The sequence below is a fragment of the Nycticebus coucang genome, chromosome 1 (assembly GCF_027406575.1).
Source record: "Nycticebus coucang isolate mNycCou1 chromosome 1, mNycCou1.pri, whole genome shotgun sequence".
NCBI classification, from domain to species: Eukaryota; Metazoa; Chordata; class Mammalia; order Primates; family Lorisidae; genus Nycticebus; species Nycticebus coucang.
The window spans coordinates 152,824,883-152,845,474 of NC_069780.1; the positions used below are offsets into that span (position 1 = coordinate 152,824,883).

Below are 20,592 nucleotides of genomic sequence, written 5' to 3' on the forward strand. Positions count from 1 at the left end.
CAAAAGGTCAGGTATTAAATTAAGGGAGAGGATTATAACAGATGTGTAGGGGTCATAGAAATTTGTTCATTGGGCTGGTTACAGAATGGGCAGCCATGGTTGAAAACCAATGTTCCAGTATTTGGGTTAAGTTTTTAAGCTATGCTCCTTCCTTCATTTTCAGAGGCTGTCTCTTAGTATCATATGTTCTTGATTTAGATATATAGTATATATGCATGTGTATGTGTATACATGTATGTATATACTTATATGTGTGTATACTTAAAACAGGTATAAATGGTACGTATAAAAAATTTGTATTCCTAAAGGGACTGATATGAAGGAATCTGTTCATATAATCATATCTTGAAGTGACTGCTGGGCTGGTAACTACTAAATTCAATATGCTGAAAAAATATCTGGGGGGCATTTTTTCCAAAGAAAATGTTTTGGACACTGTTGGGGGGTCTAATATCCCCATATAAACCCTCCCCCCATCCTCCCAAAACAAAGAACCCAAAGGACTTAGCTAGGCCCCCTCCACCAAGAAATTCTCACCAAAGCACCCTAACCTACCAAAGCCCTCTGGCATGCTTCAAATTTACCCACCCCCTATATACAAGAGGTCTTTGACTGCCCCATGCTCCCCTCCCCCTGGGTGCAGACACCTTCTTTGCCCTGCCCAGGCTGGTTGCTATCCCTTTCAATAAACCTGGCCTGAATCTCCTGCTGCTGGTCTTGTTGCTAGGCAACACAGCTACACCTTTCAGACACAGACTCCCTACTAATGGGATGGCCATCTCTGCAACCACCATGTTTATTGGACCTACTCAGGCTCAAGGACAAGGAGAACTGAGAAATCACCTAGGTAGTGCAAGGCTCAAATGCAAGGTACTGAGAAAGAAGGCTGACTTTCTGATGTGTAATTTTCTTTGCATTTGTATCCCCTAGAATTTTAATTCTATTTCTTCCCTGCTTTTGGAAAATACTATAAAGTATTTCTTGTTTCTGTTTGTCCAATAGACTCAAGTTATTGCATAAATAGCAAGTGCGGTTGTGGAACAATGGCCTTGAAGGACTGACATTTTAATCCAAATGCCCCAGACTGCCTGTTTCAGCCCTTAATTGTATTTGTTATTAGACAGATGTGGTCTTACAGTCAATTCCACTGGGTCCCACTATAGTGAAATAAATAATGCAGAAAGAATGCCCATGTCACTTGACACATAGATGACATTAGTGACATTGGCCCCCCCATATTTACCTTGCAAAAGTTACAGGAGGAAAATAAGTGCATTCTTACAAAACTTTTATTTGTGAAAAGATTAAGAAGTGATAGCAAATGAAACAAAATGCAGTTATCTAAACTGCCCCCTCGATAGTCTTAATTATCCACTTGAGATACTTTTTTGAGAGAAGAGTATAGACTCCAGGCCCCTGAGGGACTCCACATTTCCCTGGAAGGCCAAATGAAGTGATGCCTCGGAGACTTCCATGACATATCAAAGGGCTTCCAGAATCTCCCTGGGGAAAAAGAGAGGGTGGGGGAGGGGTCAATGTTGAGCTAAATGGAAGAGCAAACTTGATTTAAGTGATTAGTGCTTAAAAAAATAAAACTGGACAATTAATGATAATTAAGGTTATGGCGGGGGAGGAAAAGCAGAAAGAGGGACGGAGGGAGGGGGGTGGGGCCTTGGTGTGTGTCACACTTTATGGGGGCAAGACATGATTGCAAGAGGGACTTTACCTAACAATTGCAATCAGTGTAACCTGGCTTATTGTACCCTCAATGAGTCCCCAACAATAAAAAATAAATAAATAAATAAATAAATAAATAAATAAAACTGTTTGGAAATATTTTAATACTTTTGAATTGGCTCACTTGGTTTATGAACCAGTGAAACTTGTATAGCTTATGTTGTCTGCTAATTTTGAGACTGATGCTCCGCTTTCAGAAAGGAAACCTTCTTGTTTGTCCCTTTCTCAAAATGCTTAGTAACAGAAGGGGTAAAATAGTTAAATGCAGAAGGTATACTGAGGTAATATTAAAAATAATGTTTTCTGATCCCTCCAGTAGATAATTGTCTTTCTAGAGAAACAAAACCAAAGCAATCCCTTTCATGCAAAAGTTGGCCTTATGAATGTATGTGTGTGAAATTAACATAGAGATAAGGCAGAAAAAGATTGAGAGAGCCGAGGTGTACCATTTTGACCGATACCAGAACCTAAACACCTTGAGTGAGGAAGTCACCAGCATGTCACTGGCCTGGGACCACCAAAGATGGGTGGATTATTAAGCCAAATGCCTTACAAACCGTTTATACTTACCTTTCTGTGACAGCAGTTTATGATTAATCTTTATGGCTTGGCCATAAGTTTTTGAACATTTAAAAATGTTATCACTGCCCTTTAAGGGGCCCCCTCCTGTTTGGGAAAGGCCCATTACTCTGTTATCTGTTTCTCACCAAACTTTCTGTTGCTACTTGGCTTGCTCTTGAATTCTTTCCTATGTAAAGCCAAGAATCCACTTGACAAGTTCAAGTGGATCTCTTCATTGGGACTCACTAAGGATGGAAGGAGGTTAAAGGGGCTGCAGGGAGGTGGGAGAAAATTATGGCCTTCTGGATAAGAAAGTTGGAAAGGGCCCTGAAGCAAAAGGAGAAAAATTTTTTTTTTCTGAGAGGGTGACCTCATTAGCTGAGAATGTGCTATTCCTGCAAAATACAACTTTGAGCATGGGATACCTGACCTCTAGCTCGTGAATGATGCCCCATAAAACAAAGATGAGGATCCCTGTCACAGAACAATGTATACCACAATGCCACAAACACTGCGAGACTCACCAAGGCCACCACACCACCACTAGTAAAGGAATAGTTCATAATTACTGATACAGGGTAAGAAAATTGGATTTATGTGACAACTGAGGTAATAACAACCAGGGAAACCAGGACAGCATGCCTCAGGGGGACCAATGGGAACCCTTGGAGATGAATGTAGGAGGAATAGGGGTGAAAGTGCTCGTACGGGTACTTTGCCTTTGCATGGCATGTCCTCTCACTCACAAGGGGGGCCCTTTCCACTCGCCTGGAAGTCTATGCTTATCTGTGCTTTACTCTGAATAAAAATTACACTTTTTTCTTTACTTTAAATAAACTTTGTGTCTGTTCTGTTACATTGGAGTCCCAGTTGCCTTATTTTCTACTCCCCCAGTTCCTCGCTCTCCCTGTGACTCAGCTGAACTTGCTAGTTCTGCTGGGTGAGCCGCACTAGGTTCACTGAACAGCTCAGAGGTGATGCTCCCCTCTAACGGGGACACCCCCTGCATCAAATAAGAAACCACGTGAGAACCTGGGATTCTCCTAGGACAGGCATATTTCTCCTGCCTGTTATAGTGCCTGGCATTTGAAGAATTAGTCCTTTAGGTTTAATTCATCAATAGTAATTCCAGGGCTGTCGAGAGGACAGGGCAGGATTGCAAAGCTTCAGTGGTGGGGCTGGCTGGGGGGAGGTGACTGGCATCTTGGGATGCTGCCGTGGCCTCTGCGTGTTGCACGTGGCTTCCAAAAGCATGAAGGTTCTGTCTTCCTGGGTATCCAGAGTGGTGGACAGGGGTGGGAATGGATGAAGAAGGGCAAAGAAGAAAAAGTGGAAGGGTGCTAAAGACAAATGTCATCTTTTCCTGGGATTTGGCTAGCTTTGGTCCTGAAGGCAAGATAAGGCTGCGGGGGAGGACAGAGAATAACTCCCAGACCATGCACACCGCATCCTCCTCCTTTCAGGTTAATGCTCTATAAGCACTTTAGGAAAAATGAGAAATGACAAGGTTAAAAATCTGTAACATGAAAAAAATCTGTAAAGGGTTTCTTCTACTTTTGCCTTTAAGCAGAGCCTTGTCCCCTCTTCTCTGGATACTCTGGGATACTTGACCTCTAGCTCATGAATAACCACGATGGAAGTGGGATGGAGGATTACTCACACTCTAGTGTGAGACAGCTTTGGAAGTTGTTTACTGGGGATTAAGCTGAAATCCAAGAAGCTTTGGGGTCTGGCCTGAGGTCCTCAGCCAGGGGAGCAGGCGTGCCGAGATGGGGAAAGTGTACTAAAGGCCCTTGTGGGCCCTTGACTTCAGCTCTCCTGAGTTTGTGTATCTTCAAGTTTGAATCTCTGTTATGTTAATACAAAAAATGAGAAAAAAACATTGCTTTGCAGTAGTTTTTGATATAAAATTGAGAAGATATAGTAAGTCAACCCATATACCAGCAACGAACTTCTCATTTTTGATTGACTTACTTGAGCTGAGCACATTAAGTTATTTGACTGGGGTTTTATCACCCTTTTTTCGAAAAGCACTAAAATCCTGCAGAAGCCAGGGCCATAATAAGGCAAAGATGGCACTCCATTTTCGGTAGGGGCATGACGTACTCCAACAGCTAAAATGTGGGATCTTATTTTACTTACATTACATGAGTCTTTTCCACCTTTTAGGCTTCCAGCACAAAGCATATTCTGTCCAATCACAGGATTGAAATTATAATGCTTTGCATCATTGCAGACTTTTCTGTCTATGATGGTGACACTGACTTCTCTCAGAACATCAGATTTAGGTGACTTATTGTGATACTTTCCCCACCCAGCAACTTGACACATGGTTCCTGGTTTCACATCATCTCCCTTACGTAGAGGAAGGATAGCCACATTTTTGTTAAGTATTGCTTTTCTGTTCAGCTGTTGGAAGAAAAGCATAAAGAATTAACAGGATGAGATAAATATTAACATTTTAACTTAAATTCTAGCCCAACCTTCAGGGTCCCTCTTGTATGAGTTTGTAACGATAGGGGAACTGAAGAAAGGTTTTCATATAGGTGGCCAGATTGCAGGAGGTTCTATAACTTTTAGGAAGATGATCAAGGATACATACCTGTAAAAGTTGAAGATCACCCTCATGTGTGTCTGGGTCATAGCATGGGTAGGGAATCTCTTTCCTAACCAACATTATCTGTTTTTCTGACTCATTCTTGGCTATTGAGTGAGCCCCGAGAATGACCTTGGAACTCATCTTCCTGAGAACAGACAAAACACTATTTACTGGGTTCATTCATTTAATTAGGAGCTGAGCATATTATGCCCTGATCAGTTTCATTGTGTCATTTTTTCATTGTCCCATAGAAATACAGATACTTCTTTGTGGCTCAGAAGGAAAAGGTTTAAAAAATAAAAGGTGTTTATGAATTCATTGTCATTATCATCATCATCTCCATGATTTTTTTTTTTTTTATAAAAAGCTAAACTAGGTTCATTGAAAAACAAAGGAGAGAATTAATGGCAGCAAAGCCCATGTCTTGAGCTTTACTCCAGAAATTCCCCATTCCCCTCCACATACCAACCCCTAGCCCTGCCTTGTTTAGCTGTGACAGAGAATCATTAGAAAACAAAGGTCTCAGTAGTCCAGAGACAGAAGCAAAAGCAGCAGATTGTTGTAAGGTGAGGCACTGAAGGGATCTTTGTAAGAGAACTCAAACTCATTTTAAGAAGGAAAAGTTTCTAAAACAAACTGCCCAGGGGAGGACCCAAGTTGTGTGGTGTTGAGTATGTGTGTGTTGGGGGGATGGTAGCCTGAAGGAGGGGTTCAGGAATCTTACTCCATGCTGAAGGTTCATTTTAATTAAAGAAAAAAAAGATGAAATACTCTCTGATGCACTAATGATTAAGGGTATCACTATTCACAACCTAGCATAAACTATACCAACCAGATATTCACACCTTTTTTTCCATGACACCAAGTGAGATCAGTCTCACTTAAGACAAAATATCACATGTACCCCCCAAATATGTCCAAATGTTATATATCAATAAAAATAAATAAATTAATTTAAAAATAAAAGAAAAAGACATTAGAGCAGTGCTTTCCAGTAGAGCACACTTTGATAGTGAAATGTTTTATCAATATTGCTGTCCAGTCTGGTAGCCACTCACCACCTGTGGCTACTGAGGGCTTGAAATGTGCCTCATGTGACTGAGGGAGTAAATTTGAAATTTTATCTCACTTTAATTGAAATATACATAGCTACATGTAGCTAAGTGGCTATTATAACTGGAAAACTCAGGTTCAGAGGCTTGATGTAGGGAGTGGAGAAAAAAAATCAAGACTGAGAAGACTCTTGAAGGTTGACAGGAGTCAAGAGCTGGCTGCAGGCATGAGAGGAATTTACTAAGGGCTGAGGAACGCATTGGAAACTAGCTTTCTGTACTTGACAGTTGTACCTGGGCCTCCACCAAAAGTTTACCCTTCCACGCTGTGGCTAATTCTGTCTGGTCATGCAGACATGACCAGAAGCAAAGCTCTGCAGCACTTGTGCCTGCTGGCTCTGGTGGGCGCCCATGGGAAGGGCTTTGGATACTGCTTCCTCATTGGCCCATGGGGAGGACTTTGGATGCTGCTTCCTCATTGGCCCATGGGGAGGGCTTTGGATGCTGCTTCCTCATTGGCCCATGGGGAGGGCTTTGGATGCTGCTTCCTCATTGGCCTGATTCTTGGTGGCAAGTCTGAGCTTAACTTTCTTTTCGGCTAAAGCAAGGCCTAAAGACTTAAGTGATGTAAAAATACATATGAGCCTCCCGTGGTTTTAGTGGGATCTATACTTTCTATTAATGCTTCTCCAAATCAGGATATTTTCCCAAACGTTTCTTAAAAATCCGAGTACTTACAGTTTACAGTGAGCTGCAGTCAATACCCAGTCTTCCTTAATCAAAGCACCAGCACAGATGCTTTCTTTCCCAAGATTAAGTAGCACCATGTATGGTCTTGAATGAGGAATTACTTCATGCCCTCCAATAATTTTCACACAGGCATCTGTTTAATAGAAAAAGCAAATCAGATTGGTGCCGACCCCTAAAGAGCTCTCTCTAAAGCCCTGTTTCTGAGACCAGCCAGGCTTTTTGTGCTTGGTGAGGAAGCCAGGATGAGAGCATTTCCCCCTCTTTTTACTTCGTGCCAGCATTCAGATCTCTGAATGGCAATCCTATTCCTGATGGACTCAGAGAAGGTCTGGCTCTTACTGCCTGCAGAAGCCATGCCAATGGCCATTCCTTTTCACTCCAAGCCTTTGCAAAATCGTAATTTGCAAACTGATATTAACACCTTTTAGCTGTGTCCCTATCCCCGAGTCCTTTGGTTATTGTGACACCTTTGGTTATTAAACTGCATTGTCTTCACTCACAAATTGAGAAAAGAATGTCTGTCACACTTCAGGCTCCTGGTCCTTCTCCAGACCAAACCAAATGGTTTAATCCAAGGTCTTTTGCAATAAGGTAGGGAAAAGGAGGAGAGAAGAGAGTTCTAGGAGTAGGCATGCTACCTTTAGTAAAATCTTCTTCATGACAGGCTGGGAGACCCATAGTTAGAAAGCAAGGGGAACGACACAGAAGGCAAACCACACCTTGTGTCTTTGTGATGCGCTCTCAGTACCCCATTTCTGCACCAGATGTTCTTGGATTCTCCTAAAATAGGTATTTCTGCTGACCATCAGCTGATGCACGTTTTCTTAATCAGGGTATAGCGCCTCTCTTTTCATCATGAGGGCTAACTCATGGCCAAATTCACAGAAAGGTAGAAATGACAGACACAGAAGACTTTCATAAGATTTGATGAGGTTATGGGTAAAGGGAAGAGAGGGACTACAAGGTCTCTGCTTTTCAGAAAAAAGGAGTTTGGAGAGGGAAATTCTAGGCTCTAGAAATAAAAAGGTAAGTAATTTATAGAATGCAACTTCATTCACATCCCGATTTTTTCCTAGGATGAGTCACTCATAGATAGATTACAAAGGTGCGTTTTGGGGCTTTCTGGGCTCCAGAATTTATAAACTCAATAAAACACTCCCTTTGGCTGAATTTTTTCTCTCTCTATATATATGTTGTGCATAAAGATCAGCCTCAGCAATCAGTCCGCATGTTCTGTGCATGACCACACTGACAAGAGTCTTGGGGTATAGATTAGGTGGAAAGCTTCTAAAAGCTAGAAAGTCCTGGTCCTTACCAAGAATTAAATCAGAATTTCTGAGGCTGGAGCATTAAAAGTCCCTTAGATTCTTAGAATCTGTAGGAAGCTGAGACCACTGGCTCAGAGCGTCAAGCCTGGCTTTGCCATGTCAGTTTCCTTTATGGACCCTCACTGCTCTCTCTGAACACAGGAAAAAAAGTGGAGCAGAGCAAGAAATGATATGGTTGGCTTTTGTATCTGCCCTGTTGTCACTGTTACGAAAGATTTAACATTCCTGAATACAGTAATGCAATGCCATGCTTACAACATGCTTATTCTTTGTTCCAAATGTCTTACAGCCTTGTTAGTTTAAAATTTCTTCCTATTTTTAGGTGCAAGAGAAACCAGAGAACTTTGGGAATTCCTGGTCAGACAGGTTATTACCTAAGACCCTGCCTGCTCCTCCCACTGCCAGAAGTTGACGGACCCTGGGGAGAAACCATGGCTGGCTCCACATTGTCCCAGGCCCAGAATAGTCCTTGCTTTCTAGTAGATTCTTCAAGGAGAGTCTAGAGCTCCCATGAATTTTATAACATTTCAATCCATACATATGAAATTCACACAAATGCAGGAATATTGGTTACCATTTAGTAGACCAAAGAAGTAGCTTAATAAAAAAAATCAGTATTAAAACATTCCCAAAGAATGGATATGAGGGCTTGCCCAGTTTCCTAAGGTGTTCTAAGGAGACTTGAACCCAGAGAAATAATGACAAAAATTTCATTAATTCCTGGTTCCATTTTAGTGTCATTCAGATTGCTCTTACCTGCCTATGCGTTTACAGTGAGAAAGGCCAGTGTGATGATGGTATCACTATTCTTTTCCTGAAAGGTACTATTTGTTTTACTGACTCCATAGTGTTTTTTTATTAGTTTGCTCATTTTCATATTGTGCTTTTTGGCAATTTCAAGCTACAAATTGACAGGAATAAGTATCGGTGGTTCTGTTATCTTTTGTAAAGAAATTATAAGATGAAAAGGGGATCTTTTTCTTCTTAAAATAAGGAAATCTTTAGAATCCAGGAAAGAATGCTAAACATTTTAAGGCTTGATTGGGGGGGAAAAACTTCTTTCAGTGTAGGAAGGTAATATTTCCAAATGGTCACTGAAAGTCTGCTCCCTTTTGCTTCATGGTTATGGTGGAAATGATGAGAATCAGTCTTACCTTCAGGAATGAGCAGTAGAAAACTGACGATTGAGAGAGAGGATGCCAGAAAGGCACAGGAGTTCCTCATTGTGGCTGGAGGCCCCACATCAATCAGCACAGAAACCTGCTCTCAGGTCTTGACTGCCCTCACATATATACTGAGACTCAAAGGATGTGGTTTCCTTTCTCTCTCTCTCTTTTTTTTCTCTTTTGAATTTCAAAGTTTTAGCATTAGGAAACCAAATCCAAGTCAATGAGAACAGTGACAGATGGCTCATTGCCAAGGGCACGAGGGGGTCAGCATTGGAATTCTCCAGGGTGGGTAGAGGTGAGAGGACCTGGTTGTTGCCATCAGAGCAGAGTACCCCAGAGGAGATGGTAAAATGTCTCAGCTAAGATTTCAAAGACTTTTTCATCATCAGTAATATTATTTGTAGTGTCCTTGATGGAAGTTCTTTGGAAGTTCTTTGAAGTTACATTAGAGCTTTACAAAATGTCCTAAAAATTCATCATTAATTAAATCTCTTTCTGTCTCACTGGGTTATATAAGAATTAATGGCAAAATGCAAATGCAAGACAGGTGGGAGACTTATTTACATGTAAGGTCCTGTTTCGATTTTCCTTCCCCACCTCATGGAGGATGATCTATTGGGTGCCTGCTTGGAGTCTGCAGCAGGTGTGGGAACAGGGGATGGTGGGGTAGGGGCTGTTGGCCCTTTCCAGCCCTAGGATTGTCCAGTTTACAGCTTTAGATATTGACGTTATCTCTGAGTTTCTCTTTCCACCCCATCTTTCCTCCCTTTCCAGCCCTAGGACTGTCCAGTTTACAGCTTTAGATATTGACGTTATCTCTGAGTTTCTCTTCCACCCCATCTTTCCTCCATCTTTTCCTTTCTTCCTTCTTATGTATTTAGCTGAGAAGAAAAATGAGAGTCAGGCACGGCTGTTTTGTTTCATTGGTGGGGAATGTCTCCCTTTGAGAAGAATGAACCTCAGTCCCAGGAGCAACAGTATTCATTATGCTTTCTGTTAGGAAGGCTTTTAGCTGCTTTTCTGAGCTGAGGATGTGGTCTCTATCACAGTACATATGGTCATATGTTCTGTCAGGATGTTTGGTGTTGACTGAGCCATCCTCACAGTTAATAGCCTGATGACTTCAGACCTAGTGATGGCTTTTTTAGAAATCACATGATTCTTAGAAGGGAGCCCCCCCTGAGACCACTGTGTTTCCTTTTCCCAGATACTACTACTGCATTAAAAGGTAACCATTTTCAGTAATTGTGGTGGGATACCTTGCTTCTGGTTTTGGTGAGTCATTTTAATGCAGACTTAAAAAATTTTTTGATTGACTCTGCTTACTAAAAATTTCTTTTTTCTTTTTTTTTAAATTGTTGTGGATTCATCAAAGGTACAAAGAACCAGGTTACATTGATTGCATTTGTTAGGTAAAGTCCCTCTTCTAATTGTGTCCCACCCCCACAAGGTGTGTTACACACTGTGATCCCCACCCCTTCCTTTTTCTGTTCTCCCCTTCCCCAACCCTCACCCTGTACTAGGTCATTAATTGTCCTCATATCAGAACCGAGTACATAAGATTCTTTTTTTTTTTTTTTTGTAGAGACAGAGTTTCACTTTATCGCCCCCGGTAGAGTGCCGTGGCATCACACAGTTCACAGCAACCTCCAACTCCTGGGCCTAGGCCATTCTCCTGCCTCAGCCTCCTGAGTAGCTGGGACTACAGGCTTGTTTCTTCATTCTTGTGATGCTTTACTAAGAATAATGTGTTCCACTTCCATCCAGGTTAATACAAAAGATGTGAAGTCTCCATCTTTTTAAATGGCTGAATAGTATTCCATGGCATACACATACCACAGCTTGTTAATCCATTCTTGGGTTGGTGGGCATTTAGGCTGTTTCCATATTTTGGTGATTGTAAATTGAGCTGCTATAAATAGTCTAGTGCAGGTGTCTATATGATAAAAGGATTTTTTTCTTCTGGATAGATGCCCAGTAATAGGTTTGCAGGATCAAATGGGAGGTCTAATTTGAGTTCTTTGAGATTTCTCCATACTTCCTTCCAGAAAGGTTGTACTAGTTTGTAGTCCCACTAGCAGTGTAAAAGTGTTCCCTTCTCTCTACATCCACACCAGCATCTGTGATTTTGAGATTTTGAGATTTTATGATGTGGGCCATTCTCACTGGGGTTAGATGATATGATATCTCAGGGTGGTTTTGATTTGCGTTTCTCTAATAATTAGGGATGACGAATATTTTGTCATATGTTTGTTAGCCATTTGTCTTCTTTAGAGAAGGTTCTATTCATCTCTCTTACCCATTGATATAAGGGATTATTGGCTTTTTTCATGTTGATTAATTTGAGTTCTTTGCAGATCCTAGTTATCTGGCTTTTGTCGGATTCAAAATATGCAAATATCCTTTCCCATTGTGTGGGTTGTCTATTTGCTTTGGTTGTTGTGTCCTTAGCTGTACAAAAGCTTTTCAGTTTAATTAAGTCCCGTTTATTTACTTTTGTTGTTGTTGCAATTGCCATGGAAGTCTTCTTCATAGTCTTTCCTTAGGCCACTAAAAATTTAAAGAAAACATTGACAATTTTGCTTCTTTTCCATTCTTTCTTTTTTTTTGAGACAGAGTCTCACTTTGTTGCCCCAAGACTAGAGTGCTGTGGTGTCAGCCTAGCTCACAGAAACCTCGAACTCAAAATTCTAGGCTCAAGTGATCCTCTTGCCTCAGCCTCCTGAGTACTGGTGCCCACCACAATGCGGGCTAATTTTTTTTTTTTTATTTTCAGTAGAGATAGGGTCTTACTCCTGGTCACACTGGTCTCAAACTCCTGATCCCAAGGGATCCTCCAGCCTTGGCCTCCCACAGTGTTAGGATTACTGGCATGAGCCACCGGGTCTGGCTGACAATTGTGTTTTTTTTTATATGCCTGTGGTTACCATTCTTCCATTTGTTGCCTTTTAACAGTTTTTGACCATAAAAGTGTATGTATATCCATTTAAAGTGTATAATTTAATGGATTTTAATGTACTTACAGAGTTGTGTAGCCGTCACCAATATCTAATTCTAGAAAATTTTCATCATCACCAAAGAAGCCTTGTACCCATCAGCAGTCACCCCCGTTAGGCAACCTCTAATCTACTCTTTGTTCATATGGATTTGCCTATTCTGGACATTTCATAGCGCCTGTGGCTCAGTGAGTAGGGTGCCGGCCCCATATGCTGAGGGTGGCAGGTTCAAACCCAGCCCCCCCCCAACTGCAACAAAAAAATAGCCGAGCGTTGTGGTGGGCACCTGTAGTCCCAGCTGCTTGGGAGGCTGAGGCAAGAGAATCGCTTAAGCCCAGGAGTTACAGGTTGCTGTGAGCTGTGTGACCTCATGGCACTCTACCCGAGGGCGGTACAGTGAGACTCTGTCTCTACCAAAAAAAAAAAAAAAAAAAAATAGAAATGGAATAATACAAAATTTGGTCTTTTGTGACATACTTCTTTTTTTTTTCTATTGTTGGGGATTCATTGAGGGTACAATAAGCCAGGTTACACTGATGACATACTTCTTTCATTTAGTTTAATACTTTTGGGTTCCATCCATATGGTAACATGTCTCACTTGTTTATTCCTTTTATTGCCAAATAATATTCCATTATACGGATATAGTACATTCTATTTATTCATTAGTTATGGACTTTTTGTTGTTGTTGCAGTTTTTGGCTGGGCGTGAGCCCACCACCCTCTGCATATGGGGCCAGCGCCCTACTCCTTGAGCCACAGGTGCCACCTCATCAGTTATGGACTTTTGAGTTGTTTCTACTTTTTGGCTATGATGACTAATACAGCTATGAACATTCACATAGAAGTCTTTGTGGGGACATATGTTTTCATTTTTCTTGGGTCTATATCTAGGAGTTAAATCACTGGGTCATACAACTCTATGTTTAACATTTTAAGAAACTTCGAAATAGTTTTCTAAATTGGCTGCACCGTTTTATATTTCCACCAACAATATATGAGGATTCTAATTCTTATTTTTTTTAAAAGGGGCCAGGTTTGAACCTGCCACCCTAGGTATATGGGGCCGGCGTCCTACTCCTTAAGCCACAGGCGCTGCCCAGAGGCTTCTAATGTTTTTACATGATTATAAATTTCTTTTTTAAATAATTGCTATTCTAGTGGATGTGAAATAGTATCTTACTGTGGTTTTGATTTGCATTTCCCTAATGACTAACGATGTTGAGTTTTTTTCCATGTCCTTATTTGCCACTCATATATCTTTTTTGGAAAAATATCTTTTCAAATCCTTTGGCCATTTTAAAATTGGGTTATTTACTAATAATTGGGCTATTTATTTATTAATTGGGTTATATAAGTGTCCTTTATATATTCTGGATACCAGTCTTTTATAAGGCCTATGATTTGCAAATATTTTATCCAACTTGTAGGCTGTCTTTTCTCCTTCTTGATGGTGTCTTTTGAGCACAAACATTAAAAAAATTTTTTTTGAGACAGGGTCTCACTCTGTTGTCCTAGCTAGAGTGCAGTGGTATCATCATAACTTATTGCAACCTCAAACCCCTGGGCTCTAGTGATCCTCCTGCCTCAGCCTCCTATGTAGCTGGGCCTACAGGAATACATGACGCCTGACTAATTTTTCTATTTTGGGTAGAGATGAGGTCTCACTCTTGCTCAGGCTGGTCTTGAACTCCTGACCTCAAGTAGTCCTCCCGCCTCTGCCTCCCAGAGTGCTAGGATTACAGGCATGAGCCACAGTGCCTGGCCAAAAATATTTATTTTTAATGAATTCCAATTTATCAATGTATCTTATTACTTGTGCCTTTGGTGTTATCTTTAAGAAATTATTGACAACCCAAGATCATAAAGATTTATTCATTCATTTTCTTCTAGGGGTATTATAATTCTATTTTGTTTTTACATTTTGACCTATTTTTTGAATTAATTTTTGTGTGTGGCTTGAGGAAATTTTTGTGTATGGTTGAGGTAGGAGTCCAATTCATTCTTTTGCACCTGAATATTCAGTTGTTCCGGCATTATTTTTTGCAAAGATTATTCTTTATTCATGGAATTGCCTTGGCCCTGTTAGAAGAGTGTATTTCAGGACTCTCAATTCTGTAATAAATATTTATGTATATGTTTATCCTATGTCAATATCAGACTGTCTTGATTACTATAGCTTTTTAGAACGTTTTGAAATAGAAAAATTTGAGTTCATTAACAGTTCTGTTCTAACAATCTTGGAAAACTTTTTTCTTTAGAGTACCAGAAATATAAATTTTAAAAATTGTGTATGCAGCTATTGACATTCTTGGGAAAAAATTTAATTTATTCCAGTGTGAATGAGCCATTGGAATCTTGTAAGCCAGCAGTTTTCAAAATGTGGTTTGTGGATGCCTAGGGGGGTTCTGAAACCCTTTTAGGGGTCTCTGTGTGAGGGCAAAACTATTTTGATAATAATACTAAGATGATTTCTCTCCCCCCCACCCCATGTTGACATTTACACTGATTGCACGAAAGCAACAAAGGGTAAAACTCCTGGTGCCTTCATAGGAATCATTGCAGTGACACCAAACTGTACTGGTAGGCACTGTGTTCTTCATTGTCTGGTACTCTAAAGAAAAAAAAAGCCAATTTTCTGAAGAATGTCCTTATTTATTTATTTATTTTTTTGAGAAAGAGTCTCAAGCTGTTGCCCTGGTAGAGTGTCACACCATCATCATAGCTCACAACCACCTCCAACTCTTGGGCTCAAGAGATTCTCTTGCCTCAGTTTTTCTATTTTCAGTAGAGATGGGGTCTCGCTCTTGCTCAGGCTGGTCTGGAACTCCTGAGCTCTAAGCAATCCACCACCTTGGACTGCTAGGATTACAGGCGTGAGCCACCACGCCCAGCATGCCTGGTCAAGAATGTCTTGATGAAACAGTAATAGCAGTAGTTTTTTAAATTTTAATCTTCATTCTGTGGTAAATGCCCTTTAAATATGTTATGTGATGTGAGAAGTATACATAAAGTATGCATATAGCACTTTGTGCATTAAAGTATGAGGCTTATTGAGGAAAATCACTAATCTGTCTTTTTTTCTAGTACTCTTTTTACTTAAAGGATGTTGATACAGTATGATTATTCAGACATGGGGATTTGGCAGACATTTTCTCAAATATGAATGAAATGAGCCTGACATTTAAAAGAAAACAACTGACAATTTTTGTTGCTAATGATAAAAGTAGGACTTTCAAGTGAAAGAATTTTGGGGAAAACTTGTGTCTGGTGTCACAAGCTCGACATCTTTACAACATTTAAAGACTTTCCTGATGCGATAGAGGGTGGTCATACTAATGGATATGACTTCTAAAATATCATGTAATGGAACATGTCCATATTTGGGAAATCTGCACAACTCAGTGAATCTATATTTTCTCAGATGCATATTGTTACATGCATTTGTTTTTGAACTTGCTGTACTCTTGCCAAAGTAGCAGAGTAGTGGCTCAGCAAGTGAGGAAAATGCTTGGAATCATATTATTGAATTACACAAATATTTACCGAATGTCTGTTAGATGCATGACATAATGCCGTATGCTGAGGATGAGAAGTAGAGGCATGCTTATTCACTATTCTTTTTTTTTATTATTAAATCATAGCTGTGTACATTAATGCGATCATGGGGCACCATACACTGGTTTTATAGACCGTTTGACACATTTTCATCACACTGGTTAACATAGCCTTCCTGGCATTTTCTTAGTTATTGTGTTAAGACATTTATATTCCACATTTACTAAGTTTCACATGTACCCTTGTAAGAAGTACCGCAGGTGTAATCCCACCAATCACCCTCCCTCTGCCCATCCTCCCCATTTCCTCCCCTCCCTCTCTCCCTTCCCCCTATTCTTAGGTTATAACTGGGTTATAGCTTTCATGTGAAAGCCATGAATTAGTTTCATAGTAGGGCTGAGTACATTGGATACTTCTTCTTCCATTCTTGAGATACTTTACTAAGAAGAATACGTTCCAGCTCCATCCATGTAAACATGAAAGAGGTAAAATCTCCATCTTTCTTTAAGGCTGATTATATTCCATGGTGTACATATACCACAATTTATTAATCCATTCATGGATCGATGGGCACTTGGGCTTTTTTCCATGACTTAGCAATTATGAATTGGGCTACAATAAATATTCTGGTACAAATATCTTTGTTATGATGTGATTTTAGGTCTTCTGGGTGTATACCGAGTAGAGGAATTATAGGATTGAATGGCAGATCTATTTTTAGATCTCTAAGTGTTCTCTAAACATCTTTCCAAAAGGAATGTATTAATTTGTATTCCCACCAGCAGTGTAGAAGTGTTCCCTTTTCTCCACATCCATGCCAACATCTCTGGTCTTGGGATTTTGTGATATGGGCTAATCTTACTGGAGTTAGATGATATCTCAAAGTAGTTTTGATTTGCATTTCTCTGATGATTAAAGATGATGAGCATTTTTTCTTATGTCTGTAGGCTGTGCACCTGTCTTCTTCAGAGAAGCTTCTTTTCAAGTCCCTTGCCCAGCCTGCGATGGGATCACTTGTTCTTTTCTTGCTTATACGTTGGAGTTCTCTGTGGATTCTGGTTATTAAACCTTTGTCGGAGACATAACCTGCAAATATCTTCTCCCATTCTGAGGGCTTTTTGCTTGCTTTACTTACTGTGTTCTTGGCTGTGCAAAAGCATTTTAGTTTGATCAGATCCCTGTAGTGTATTTTTGAAGCTGCTTCAATTGCCTGGGGGGTCCTCCTCATAAAATACTCGCCCAGACCGATTTCTTCAAGGGTTTTGCCTACACTCTCTTCTAGTATTTTTATAGTTTCATGTCTTAAGTTTAAATCTTTAATCCATTGAGTGTCTATCTTAGCTAATGGTGAAAGGTGTGGGTCCAGTTTCACTGAACATAGCCTTCTATAGGTTGCCAGCCAGTTCACCCAGCACCATTGTTAAATAGGGAATCTTTTCCACTATTAACATTCCACTGAATGTTTTTAATTGGCTTGTCAAAGATCAAATAATGGTAAGTAGCTGGATTTATCTCTTGGTTCTCTATTCTGTTCCAGACATCTACTTCTCTGTTTTTGTGCCAGTACCATGCTGTTTTGATCACTGTCGATTTATAGTATAGTCTGAGGTCTGGTAGCGTGATTCCTCCTGCTTTGTTTTCATTTCTGAGTAATGTCTTGGCTATTCGAGGTTTTTTCTGGTTCCATATAAAACGAAGTATTATTTTTTCAAGATCTTTAAAGTATGACAGTGGAGCTTTTAATAGGGGTTGCATTAAAATTGTATATTGCTTTGGGTAGTATGGACATTTTAACAATGTTGATTCTTCCCAGCCATGAGCATGGTATGTTTTTCCATTTGTTAACATTTTCAGCTATTTCTTTTCTTAGAGTTTCATAGTTCTCTTTATAGAGATCTTTCACATCCTTTGTTAGATAAACTCCCAAATATTTCATCTTCTTTGGCGCTACTGTGAATGGAATAGAGTGATTAACTATTTTTTCCGCTTGACTATTGTTGGTATATATAAAGGCTACCGATTTATGCATGTTGATTTTGTAACCTGAGATGCCGCTGTATTCCTTCATCACTTCTAAGAGTTTTGTAGTAGAATCCCTGGTGTTTTCTAGGTATACAATCATATCATCTGCGAAGAGCGAAAGTTTGATCTCTTCTGACCCTATATGGATACCCTTGATCGCCTTTTCTTCCCTAATTGCAATGGCTAAAACTTCCATTACAAGGTGAAAGAGCAGTGGAGACAATGGGCAGCCTTGTGTGGTTCCTGATCTCAGTGGAAATGATTTCAATTTAACTCCATTCAATACGATACTGGCTGTGGGTTTGCTGTAGATGGCCTCTATCAGTTTAAGAAATGGCCCTTCTGTACCAATTTTCTTAAGTGTTCTGATCATGAGGGGACGCTGGATATTATCAAAAGCTTTTTATGCTTCAATTGAGAGAATCATAGGGTCTTTGTTTTTTAATTTGTTTATGCGCTGAATTATACTTAATATATTTACGTATATCGAACCAGCCTTGAGACCCTGGGATAAAACTGACTTGGTCATGATGTATAATTTGTTTGATGTGTTGCTGGATTCTGTTTGTTAGGATCTTGTTGAATATTTTTGCATCTATATTCATTAGTGATATTGGTCTATAATTTTCTTTTCTTGTTGGGTCTTTTCCTGGTTTGGGGATCAGGGTGGTGTTTGCTTCATAGAACGTGTTGGGTAGTCTTCCTTCTTTTTCTACATTTTGGAACAGGTTGAGGAATATACATACTAGTTCCTCTTTAAAGGTTTGGTAGAATTCTGACGTGAAGCCATCTGGTCCCAGGCTTTTCTTTTTAGGGAGATTTTGTATGGTTGATGCTATTTCAGAACTTGATATTGGCCTGTTCAACATTTTCACTTGATTCTGGCTAAGTCTTGGAAGGTGCCGTGCTTCCAAGTATCGGTCAATTTCCTTCAGATTTTCATATTTCTGAGAATAAAGTTTCTTGTAATATTCATTAAGGATTTTTTGAATTTCTGAGGGGTCTGTTGCTACTTCGTTTTTGTTGTTTCCGATTGATGAGATTAGAGATTCACTCTTTTTTTCCTGGTTAGGTTAGCTAAAGGTTTATCTATTTTATTGACCTTTTCAAAAGACCAACTTTTTGATTTATTGATTTGTTGTATAATTCTTTTGTTTTCAATTTCATTTAATTCTGCTCTAATTTTGGTTATTTCTTTCCTTCTACTGGGTTTGGGGTTGGAATGTTCTTCCTTTTTCAGTTGCTTGAGATGTCCCATTAAGTTGTTAACTTCCTCTCTTTCCGTTCTCTTGAGGAAGGCTTGCAGTGCTATAAATTTCCCTCTTAGGACTGCCTTTGCGGTATCCCAGAGGTTCTGATAATTCATGTCTTCATTGTCATTTTGTTCGAAAAATTTGGCGATTTCCTTCTTAATCTCATCTCTGACTCAGCTATCATTCAGCATAAGGTTATTTAACTTCCATGTTTTTGCATGAGAATGCAGATTCCTGTTGTTTCTGAGTTCAACTTTTATTCCATGATTTTCGTGGTCTGAGAAGATGCAAATAATAATTTCTATTCCTTTAAATTTACTGAGGTTAGACTTGTGACCTAAGATGTGATCGATTTTGGAGTATGTTCTGTGGGCTGATGAGAAGAAGGGGTATTCAGTTTTGTTGGAATGAAATGTTCTGTAGATGTCTGCTAAATCCAAATGTTGGATGGTTAGGTTTAAATCTAAAATTTTTTTTGCTGAGCTTCTTATTGGAGGATCTATCCAGCACTGCCAAAGGAATCCTTTCACTCTGACTATTATGGAGCTGGAGAAAATCAAGTTGCTCATGTCTGTTAGAGTTTCTCTTATAAATTGAGGTGCATTCTGGTTGGGTGTATAAATATTAATAATTGAAATCTCATCGTATTGCATATTACCCTTAACAAATATGAAGTGACCATTCTTATCCTTCCTTACTTTTGTTGGTATAAAGCCTATTGTGTCTGCACAAATAGAATTGCAACACCTGCTTTTTTCTAATTACCATTTGCCTGAAATATGGACGACCATCCTTTCACCCTGAGTCTATATTTATCTTTTAATGTAAGATGTGACTGTTCTTTGCAGCAAATGTCTGGCCTGAGTTTTTGTATCCAGTCATCTAACCTGTGCCTCTTTAGAGGACAGTTTAAGCTTTCACATTAATGGAGAATATTGATAAGTCTGGTAAAATTTTGGGTATCGAGTTTTTCGAAAGTCCAGTGGACATTTTTAATCCTTTCACCACTGTGGAAGTTGGAGTTTGATCAAAAGTTTCTGAGTGGGTTTACTTTTGTGGTAGAGGATTGGGCTGGTCATTATGGAGCATAGGTCTGAGAATATCCTGAAGAGCTGGTTTGGTTATGGCAAATTTCTTCAACATATGAATGTCATTAAAGTATTTAATTTCTCCATTATAAATGGAACTCAGTTTAGCTGGATACAGAATCCGGGGTTGAAAGTTATTTTGCTGTAGGAGATTAAAAGTTAATGACCACCCTCTTCTGGCTTGAAAAGTTTCAGCAGAGAGATCTGCAGTCATTCTAATATTCTTCTCTTTGTAGGTAATGGATTTCTTACGTCTGGCTGCTTTCAGAATTTTTTCCTTCACATTAACTTTAGTGAAGTTAATTATAGTATGCCTGGTGGATGTCTTATTCGGATTGAGTCATGCTGTCTGCTATCTCAATTTGAGAATCTCTTGGCATGTCTGGAAAATTCTCTTTCATAATTTCATGGAGAAGGTCCTCTGTGCCTTGCGAGGCCACTTCATCACTTTCAGGGATTCCAATCAGGCAGATATTCGC

The 20,592-nt window shown here is 39.7% G+C and overlaps 1 protein-coding gene across 1 annotated transcript; it reads right to left on the minus strand.

Moving 5' to 3' along the window:
• Positions 1 to 1,283: 1,283 nt before the first annotated feature.
• GZMA (granzyme A) lies at positions 1,284 to 9,283 on the minus strand. Its single transcript, XM_053590604.1, has 5 exons — positions 9,182 to 9,283; positions 6,688 to 6,832; positions 4,901 to 5,042; positions 4,441 to 4,707; positions 1,284 to 1,503 (listed from the first exon to the last, which is right to left on the minus strand). Exons 1-5 carry the CDS (start codon positions 9,249 to 9,251, stop codon positions 1,342 to 1,344), a joined length of 786 nt encoding a protein of 261 aa, XP_053446579.1. The 5' UTR covers positions 9,252 to 9,283; the 3' UTR covers positions 1,284 to 1,341.
• Between the last annotated feature and the right edge of the window lie 11,309 nt (positions 9,284 to 20,592).